General features: G+C 42.4%; 1 protein-coding gene and 1 long non-coding RNA gene across 5 annotated transcripts in view; both read left to right on the top strand.

Moving 5' to 3' along the window:
• The first annotated feature begins 1,736 nt into the window (after nt 1-1,736).
• Nucleotides 1,737-10,319, top strand: part of BAZ1A (bromodomain adjacent to zinc finger domain 1A) — an 89,422-nt gene continuing 80,839 nt past the window's right edge. For 2 of the 4 annotated variants that reach the window (XM_087859024.1, XM_045800127.2), the window contains exons 1-2: nt 1,737-1,873; nt 2,360-2,530. In XM_087859024.1, coding sequence (XP_087715150.1) covers nt 2,418-2,530 — 113 coding nt within the window. In that variant the 5' untranslated portion in view covers nt 1,737-1,873; nt 2,360-2,417. Of the gene's footprint in view, nt 1,874-2,254; nt 2,531-10,319 lie in introns of those variants that run through there. The other 2 variants (XM_087859023.1, XM_045800120.2) reach the window with 2 other exon arrangements.
• LOC148107117 (uncharacterized) lies at nt 2,548-10,104 on the top strand. Its single transcript, XR_015723040.1, has 2 exons — nt 2,548-3,295; nt 5,254-10,104. It is a non-coding gene; the product is annotated as an uncharacterized LOC148107117 (long non-coding RNA).

Below are 10,319 nucleotides of genomic sequence, written 5' to 3'. Positions count from 1 at the left end.
CAGTTTCGATCATGATTTTAACAAAATTTTAGCACCTTATCAAATAGTGAGCTCTAAGACTCCAGGTGATGTATGGAAGTATTGAATCACTATATTGTACAACTGAAACCAATATTACACTGTATGTTAAGTGGAACTTAAATAAAAACTTAAAAAATAGTGAGCTCTAAGAAATACAAATATTATATATTCAGAGAAAACGTCCTCTGTTTTTAGCTTAATAGTTAAGTTGGGATTTTGAATTGTGAGAGTGATGCTTCATTAGCACTTATAAATTTATCCATCCTCCATGATCCCTTTTGAGATTACCTTTATGGGTTCTAAATTTTTCACCTTGAAAATTAAATACTTTCTAGGTAGGGAATTCTAAATTGTCACTCAAGTACAAGGTCAGTTTAAATGAGTGCATAATTTTTTGAAGAGTTTATCCAGACTAAAGACTATAGTTAGTACTGAGAACATTTCCAAGCCTCTGTGACTTCTCTATTCGCACAGTAAGGTGCATTACTTTTATTAATGATTTTTTAAATACTCAAAGTATATTGTGTCTTCCACAAAATTTTATTTTGCTAGCTGCCACAAAAGTATCTTAAATGAAGTTTAAAAATTATAACTCTTGCAATTGGAATAGATTCCTTACATTTTCTGCTCCAATGTATGCATATACTTAATTTGAAGATAAAAAGATGATCCTACATTGTTTCTATAACTGTGATCATTTCACAATATTGGTACTTGTATCCTTCGTTGAATGACTGTTCTTCAAACTTACCGTCTTATACACTCATTCTTACATGTTAATCCCCAAATAAGCAAATGTCAAGGGCAGTAGCAAAAAAGACCATTTAAAACAAAGCTGGCAAACATTTGGAATTACTTGCAGTTTCAAAAATTCCTTTTAATTCAAAAGTCACATGTATTATGTGCATTAAAATTAGTTTCACAAATGGATATGGTAAAGTTGCTTTAGGGGAAAGTTCACTAGTAAATCCATAACCTTTAAAATTCTGTGATTGAATTGAATATTGATACTTTGCAAAACATTTTCAGCGTTGTATAACAAATATTACTTTTTAAAGGTTAGTTTTAAATATGTGGGGGTCCTATTGGCACGATGACATTTTCTAACATACTTTTTTGGTCTTTTCCTCTGCTAAGTCTTTGAGTTACCCTCTTTAAATGTTAACGAGAACTGCTGTCAAGAAAGGTATTTTCTTTTCAAGGAGGATGTTTACACAAGCAAAGTATTTTTTTAGACATGAAAATTTTTTAGAGGAAAATATCAAAATACTTTCTATTTTTTATTCCTCACTTCTCTTCCCATCTTTCAAATAAAAGTTAAATCTTAATTGGAATCCTTTTCCCACCGTGAAAAAAAGGGATGGTGCCAGACTTGAAGATGAAGGTTTTACTTTGTTAGCCATGTGTTTACGAAACCCCAGCGTCTTCCCTAGATCTCTTGGCTGATAATCTCAAACATGGAGGATGCTTCTGATTCTACACAAGGGGTTGCTCCATTAATTAATAATGTAGCTCTCCCAGGCTCTCCGCCGTCTCTTCCTGTATCAGTGACAGGCTGTAAAAGTCATCGAGTAGCCAATAAAAAGGTAGAAGCGAGAAGTGAAAAGCTCCTCCCAACAGCTCTTCCTCCTTCTGAGCCGAAAGTAGATCAGAAACTTCCCAGGAGCTCCGAGAGGCGGGGAAGTGGCGGTGGGACGCGATCCCCCGCGCGGAGCCAGGCCGTGGCAGCGGGAGAAGCGGCGGCCGGCGGCGCGGCGGGGCCGGCGAGAAGCGACCCCCAGGGAGGACAGAGACTCCCCTCGCTGCCTTTGTAGTTGAAAAGGTGGAGAAGTGGCAGTCGGCGTGCTCGCAGGTGAGGGGCTCCGTGTGGTCGCTCGGAAGCCGGCCGGCGCCGGCAGGGAAGTGTAGGCGAGCGGGGGAACAAAGCGGAGCGGCGCCGGGGTCCGCCCGCAGCGAGCTCCTCGCGGCGTCGGGCCGGCCGGCTGCGCGCCAAGCACGTTGCGAGCCCGAGGCGGCGGCGGCGGCGGCGGGCTGGGAGCCGGCGCTGGGGGAGGGGGCCGCCGCCGTTCCCGCACCGCCCGCCCGCGGCGGGGCGTGCGGCCCCATTGTGAGCCGGCCGCGGGGCGTGCGGAGGTGGGGCGCGCGGGGAGGGCAGAGGCGGCGGCTCCGCTCGCTCAGTACCCCAGTAGCGGCAGGAGCGACCTCGGCTGCAGTGGCAGCCCGCGGGCGCGTCAGTCACACAAAAGGCAGTCGAGCTTCCCCCGGCGCGCGGACTGGCCCACGCCGCCGCCGAGCGCTCCCCACCTTACCGGCTTTCCTTTCCCTCCAATTTTGATAGGGAAGCGGGGCCGGCGCGGGCGGCCAAGGGTCCGGGTGAGCCCGCGGGCGGACAGGAGATGCCGCTGCTACACCGAAAGCCGTTTGTGAGACAGAAGCCGCCCGCGGACCTGCGGCCGGACGAGGAAGTTTTCTACTGTAAAGTCACCAACGAGATCTTCCGCCACTACGAGTAAGGGCCGGGCCGGGCGCGGGGGGTGCGAGGGAGTGTGGGGACTCCCTCCCCAGCGTCCTTTTGTCTCTCTCCTTTTCCTCGCCTTGGGCTTCTGGCGGGGCGACTTGAAAGTGACGGCTTGCCGCGGGCCCGCGTTTCTCTGTCCCCCGAGCCCGACCCTGTGACTGCGCGGGGTCCCCGGGCGGCGCGACCGGCCGTGGCGCGCGTGGGGAGAGCGGGCCGGGGCCCGAGGAAGCTAGGGTCCTCGGCCGGCCGTGGGGACCGCTTCTAGCCGCGGCTGCCGCCCGGCCGCCGAACAGCGGAAACTCCCCGCCTCGCCCCTCCCCGCCTCGGCCACACGCGCACTCCGGGGCCAGTTCCGGGATCCCCGCCCGGCGGCCGAGGGGATCCCCGCTCGGGTCAGCGGCACGGGGCCGCCGTCCCCCGGCCCGGAGAGGGAATCCCCGCCCCCGGGAGCAGGAAACGGCCGGGCACGGCTCGGCTCCTCGGTCGAGAGTGGAGCCTGACGTTGGAGCTGCCTAAGGGAGGGGTGAGGAGGGAGGAAGGGAGGGAGCGGAGTTGAGACTCCGGCAAGGAGGGGGCTCCTCGGCTGGCCGGGGAGCAGTGGGGCCCGGGACACGAGAGCCTCCACCGGCGGCCTCTGGTCCGGTGCGGCTAGGCCTCGGAGTGTGCGACGCGAGCTGAGTGCTCTGTCACCACCTCTTCTTGGTGACTAACTCCCGGCCCTGGAGAACTCAGCGTCTCCGCCTGCGGGAGACCTTGGTGAGGAAGAAGTCGGGTTCGGGCGCGGGCGGGGCGGGGGGGAGGGTGGAGAGAAGGGGGAGAGAGCGGGGCACTGGGCGCCCTTAGTTATCACTTTCGCGTAGCCCCAAGGGCGGCGGTGGCTGATGGGGGAGGGGGTTAAGACAAGTTCAACTCCAGCCTCAGCCAGTCTCCTCTTTTTATCCGCTGCGCATGTGGGCTGCCTGACATGTGCCACTCGCTATTGTTTTGATAAGAACCCGGAGCTGCTGCGTGTGTAGTTTCAGCTACTAAATTTTCAGTACCTCGCCTGGTTTATCCCAAGAGATCCCCTTGTCCTGTGACACCAAACACTGGGGTGTTTTAGAGACGTGTGTTTAAACAGGATCTCCAAGTGAGAACCTGAATTGGTCGATCAGTGAAACAGTCTGATCCTCCCTTTTTCTTGCGCTTTATCCTCTCCGCTCAGAAGCAATCCCTTTGTGGCTTAGAAACCAAATGTTACAGCAACGAAATAAATTGTGTGTAGCAGGCACCTTTTCTGAGTGGGGGCTTGATCGAGGGAGGGCTGTAGGCAAAGTCTGCACCTGTCCGAGAAATGAGCAGTGAGGTTAGAAAAGTCGGTTCCTTTGAGCTTTTAAAGTAAGGCTTCTTTTTCTTGAGCTCCACAGAGAGTTACACATAAACGTGTTATATCTGGAGAAGTTTTTCAGCCGACTGTACTTTTAAATAGGAGTGCACATCTTAACTCTGTTCCTGTACAGACTTGTTTTGTTACTCAAATAGAGTTCACTCTTTTAACTACTTAAGTGAATTTGGATTAGGTAACTTGACAAGGATGATGTCTTTTTTCTTTTTTAAGTTTAAGTTAAAATCCTTGGTAATAATTCCCAATTTATATTTAAGAATGCCAACAAAATAGAAAACAGGCTTGAGTTTCAAACTTTTCCCCTTTGATATAAGCAATCTTATCTTTTTAAGAAACTTTTCTCACTTTAGAAGGGAATATGAATATGGCTGTTTCCTTTTTGAATTAAACTTTTTATATACTTTGGTTCTTGATAATTTACTATAATCATGGAGAAATCTGAAATATCTGAAATGCCAAAATAAAGAGATTTTTGGTATTCCAAACCTACTACCTTCCACTAATATTAAGGAACTGTGTCCTTTGTGGTCTTATAACATTAACAAATTTTTAAAAAATAGTTGGTTATTTGGTTTTTGTTGTTCTCTCTGTGATGAAGTATTTGGATTTTTGGAATTTACAAGCAATTCAGGAAAGGCAGTTGGTTGGGAGCAAAGATATTTACCCTGAACAAAGCAGAGCTACTAGTGTTCTTAGGTATTAATTTTTATGATTTTGAGTTGGCAAAAATAGAAGAAGACTGACATTTAATTGTGTTAAATTTTGGATTACTTCCTCTCTCTTAGATGATTACAGAGAGATCTTTCCAAAACTGCATTCATGGTGTACGGTATATGGTGATCCTTAGTATTATGATAATGTGACCCTTTGCCCGGTCTGGAGAAGGAAACCCCTTTGCACTCATTAAATCACCAATTGGTTTGTGTGAATTTGTTTGAAAATTATCCTTTAAATGCATTATATGAATATTTGTCTTTTGTACTGGTGCAAAGACCACTGTGCTCACTTATTTGCTCAGGTTTTGATTTCTCCAATATAACCTTTTCTGCCTTAATCAATCTCAAAGAGATTTTCTACACCTCCTTGCCTTGTTCCCTTTGCAACACAATGCAAAGTAACTTTTCCCTCTGACTCTGGTTAGTAGAAGTTGCCAGTGACCTTTTAATTGTTAAATAGTTGTCTGTCTTTATCTTACTTGATGTAATAGCCTAACACTTTCTCCTTTGTCCTAGGCAGCAATGATCCTCTCTCCATTTTATTTAGTGTAAGATTGGCTATTATTGCATGGTAATGCAATACATTTGTTGCCTCAAATTTTCTCTTTTTCTAGACCCTGAATTTTTTGAAAAAGGGACTGTGACCAGGATGGATCCTTAGCGATTATACAGTACAAACTCCTTTTTCTGTTTGTTTGAACTACATGCTCTTTAATTACTAACTCTTGTTTGACCTGCTTTCCATAAGTAAAGAAGACTCGTTAAAAATAACACATTAACTGTATGCAGATGCATACACTAAAGTATAAAAGAATAAACTGGACCCCTGTTTTTGTGTTATACACAAAAATAAACTCAAAACGAATTAAAGACTTGAACGTAAGTCCTGAAACCATAAAACTCCTAAGCGGTAAGCTCCTTGACATAGTTCTTGGTAATGATTTTTTTAATCCAACACCAAAAGCAAAAGCAACGTGAACAAATGTAAACAAGTAGGACTGTATGAAACTAAAAAGCTTCTGCAGAGCAAAGGAAAACATCAAAATAAAAAGGTGACCTACTGACTTGGGAGAAAATATTTGCAAATTATTTATCCAATAGGGGCTAATATTCAAATTATAAAGAACTCATACAACTCAATAGCAAAAAAAAAAAAAAAAAAAAACCAATCTGACTAAAACATGGGCAGAAGATCTGAATATTTTTCTAAAGGAGACCTATAGATGGCTAACAAGTACATAAGAAGACTCTGTACATCCTTAATCATCAGGGAAATGCAAGTCAGAATCCCAGTGAGATCCTGCCTTACACCTGTTAGAATGGCTGTTTTCAAAAAAACTAGCGTAACAGTTGCTGCCTTGGATGTTGAGAAAAGTGAACTCTTCTGCACTGTTGGTGGAAATGTAAACTGGTGCAGCCATTCTGGAAGACAGTATGGAAACTTAAAAACTTAAAAAAAGAGAACTACCAAATGATCCAACAACTCTGTTTCTGGGTGTTTATCCGAATTGCAAAAGCCACTAATTTGAAAATATATATGCCCTCCCATGTTCATCGCAGCATTACGTACAATAGCCAAGATATGGAAGCACCCTAAGTGTTCATCAGTGGATGAATGGATAAAGAAATTGTGGTATATATACAAAAGAATATTACTCAGCCATAAAAAAAATGAAATCTTGCCATTTGGAACAGCATGGATTGACCATCATTATGCTAAATGAAGTAAGTCAGACAGAGAAAGGAAAAATACCAATGATCTCTCTTATATGTGGAATCTAGGGAAAAAAGTGTTAAAAAAAAAAAAAGTACTAAGCTCACCAAAAAATCCTCAACTGTATAGTCAATGATGTTGTAATAGTGTTACGGGACAGAGGGTAGCTACGCTTGTAGTGAATATAGCATAATGTTTAAATTTGTCAAATCACTAAGTTGTACACCTGAAACTAACTTAATGTTGTGTGTCAACTGTACTTTAAAAAATATTTTATTCCCCCTCCACCTCCAAAACTACAAAAAAATAAAAAACTAAGCTCATAAGCAAAGAGAAGAATAAAGCATGTACGTTGATCTCTTAGAAAAGATAAAATTTGGGGCGCCTGGGTGGCACAGCGGTTAAGCGTCTGTCTTCGGCTCAGGGCGTGATCCCAGCGTTTTGGGATCGGGCCCCACATCAGGCTCCTCTGCTGTGAGCCTGCTTCTTCCTCTCCCACTCCCCCGGCTTGTGTTCCCTTTCTCTCTGGCTGTCTCTATCTCTGTCAAATAAATAAATAAAATCTTTAAAAAAAAAAAAAGATAAAATTTATTCTGTAATTTGGTTAGCTGACAGTTTTGTTTTTATTTATTTAGGATTAGATTGTTAAAAAACAGGTCTGAATACTGGGAATTCTAGAGTTGTGGGATAAGGAAGGTGATTTGTTGTATTTCTGAATGACTTAATTTCCTAAATAAAATAACTTATTTTTTTAGCCATTTAGACCCTTGGAATTGGAATGTTTTTACCATCTTTGAGTGAGTTACACTTTTCATACAAAATGTAGGAACCTCTTAATTACTTATAGGCCGGCTTATGTTTCAACCTGGCTTTCTAGTGAAAGGTGTTTAACCTGATTTTCATGGTTCATTAGCTCCCCATTTGTTAATTCAGTCCTTTCAATAGCCCTCTTTTACAGATAAGGAAACTGGATTGGGGGTAAAGAGTGTAAGTCTGGGATCAATGTCAGAAACTACTTATCTAGCAGTTGGTGACACTAGACTATTCACATACCTAAGACTCTAGAGTTTATGTTCTTAATTTACTACCCACATGGTACATATTATGGAGAATTTTTCCTGATATTTGTTGAAGCTTTCAGAAATGTGCACCAAGAACATAGGGGGCACTGCTTCAAATGCAAGCTCTCTGCCTAGATGTTTGGGTAAGCCCACTCTGTTGTCTTCCCAGACGTTTGACTTCTTTACTATATGACCAGTGATTAAGCTCTAGATATTAAATATACAAACTAGAATGCCATCAGTTTACAGTGGGGGAAAATGTCTTTCACACAGACCAGTTCTTATACTGATAATTAGGTATGTATGAAATCTAATTATTATCTGAAGGCCATTTGGTGAGCATGGAATTTTTAAGGAAAATTGGATAATCTTCATAGCTAATGTCTTCAAATTAGGTTTTCAGCTCCTCGTTATGAATCAGTCTGCTACATGGTCCTGATATTTAGGTCCATGAGTCTTTTTTTCTTAGATGGTATAGCAGAGATTCGTAAATGCCTTCCCTTTACTTTTTATCCACTTAGTTAGGCTACCATGTTTTGTGTTAATACATGCTTTCTTCAGACAGAATAGGTGTTATCAGTTGTTGTGTAACAAGCCATCCTAAAACTTAATGGCTCAAAGTAATCATCCATTTTATTTGCTCACTATTCTGCAGATTGCCAGTGTGGTTTTTCCTGGCCTGTGTGCTCGCTCATGTAGCAATAGTCCGCTGAAGGCGAGGCTGAGGCTGGATGGAATAAGAGTTAGCCTCCGTCATATGTCAGGGACCTCAGCTGGGGTGGCTTTTCTTTCTTTATGTGTATGTGTTATTTTTTTCAAGCTTTATTGAAGTATAATTTACCAATAGATTCGTAAAATATTTAAAGGGTACAATGTAATAAATTAATACTGAGATGACTTTTTTTACCATGTGGTTTTTCATCCGCAGAAGACTACCGTGAGCTACTTCAGGTGCTGGTCCCAGGGTTCCAAGAGGGTGAGAGCAGAAGTCTCTCAGTGTCATTTCTGTATTATGTTGGTCAAAGCCAATCTCAAGGCTAGCCCAGATTAAAGAGGTGGTAAAATATAAACTCCATCTCTTGCGAGAAACAAGTATCAGTCATATTTCTAAGGAGGCTGCATACCTTCGATTCTCTTTGGAGATAGTCTATCACTGAGCAGCTGGTAGGATTTTATGCGTGGGTCATCCTGATTGGATTTTGGGAGTTCACTGGCAGTCTCGCTGCAGTTCATCCCTCTTGCTTCCCTTCTTCCCAACGTCAAACTTTTTCTTCAGAGATGCTCAGGTCTTTCATGAGTTCCTCTGACATTGTTCCTGTACCACACTGGTTGTTCTATGTATTTTTCTAGGATCTCTTTGCAAATAGGGTACCTGAACAGTTAGAATTGATGTGCACACACAGTATGCTGGGCATACAATATTACTATCTTATTTCATTTTCATATTAAACTGTTCATGGAAGATATCCCCATTTTATAGAGGGGAACCAGGTTCGGTGAGGTGTAATTTATCCAAAGACACATTATACAAGTGGTAAGCTGAGATTCAGACACTCCTTCACATGTGTACTTTCTCTGTTCAGATACACATAAAAATAAATGTGGGCTGCCAATGGAGAATATGTTTGTTTATTTCTCTTGACACGATGCTTTGGAGAGTCTGGAGATACTGAGATAATCTGCCCCTCTAGTGAGAAATGAATGTGTAACACAATGGCATAAATCACGTGTGCTATGGAGCCTGTGTAAAGGTACCATAGAAAATGGAGCTGATAACTGCTGGGGAGTTGAGGAAGCCCTCGAATAAGGAGAGAACATCTGAGTTGGGTCCTGAAAGATGGAGCTACCAAGACCCAGAATGGAGAAAAAGGACATTCTAACCAGAGAATGCTCTAAATACTTTCTAAGCTAAGGAAACTACAGAAAGGCATAGAAGTTTGAATTTGCAATTTCACTTAAAATTTGCCTTTTTCGTATTCATTATTGTTAAGCTAGGACTTTTGTTAAGCTACTATGATGTTTTACTTTTGTTGATTTCTATTTAGGGTTTTAGTCTCTAGATTTAAAAAAAACCTTTATTGCTATCCCCCACCTTAGCGTCATCTGCAGATTTTAGGAGCCTGCCTTATATGTCATTATCTAAATCTGAGGCAGCACTAGGTAAAGTGCAAAGTAATATGTCATTAAATCGTTTTTAAAACTAAACATTATATTTTTAGTTAATCTAACTTTCCTTCTGACCATTTATGAATAAATGTAATGTAATTTTCATCTAGCTGATTTTTCTCTAAGTAACATAAGGCATGTTAAGTCAGCCTTACCCAAGATCTCCTAATCTCCTGCTTTGTAATCCTCTCAGGGAGGGAGTTATTAGAACAATCTATGCTGTCTTGTAGCAATTAACTACTTTTCTAAGTTTATAAACTATATTTTTCCATCTCTTGGTATTATATGTTGTTAAAGTCAGAAATTATGTTAGTTTTTTGGAGCTCTTGGGTGGCGCAGTCGTTAAGCGTCTGCCTTCGGCTCAGGGTGTGATTCCAGCGTTCTGGGATCGAGCCCCACATCAGGCTCCTCTGCTAGGAGCCTGCTTCTTCCTCTCCCACTCCCCCTGCTTATGTTCCCTCTCTCGCTGGCTGTCTCTCTCTGTCAAATAAATAAATAAAATCTTAAAAAAAAAAAAAAAGAAATTGTTAGTTTTTAACCTGTGGCTGCATTTCTAGTTATACTATTTAGTATAAAATATAAAATATATAAAAAATATAAATAAATAAAATATTGATTTTATGGACAGAGGACTCTGTTTGCTTTTATATCCTTTAGATCTTTTCTGCAGTATTGTGCTGGGTCTTTCTTATCTTATAAGTTTAGTTGATAAAGCTTTGGCCCTTAAGGAGAGTACACT

This window comes from Ursus americanus, chromosome 35, assembly GCF_024610735.1.
Source record: "Ursus americanus isolate L20-20 chromosome 35, mUrsAme1.1.p, whole genome shotgun sequence".
In the NCBI taxonomy this organism is placed as follows: Eukaryota; Metazoa; Chordata; class Mammalia; order Carnivora; family Ursidae; genus Ursus; species Ursus americanus.
The sequence above is the reverse complement of the archived record's forward strand: the minus strand, read 5'-3'. Positions and strand labels throughout refer to the sequence as shown.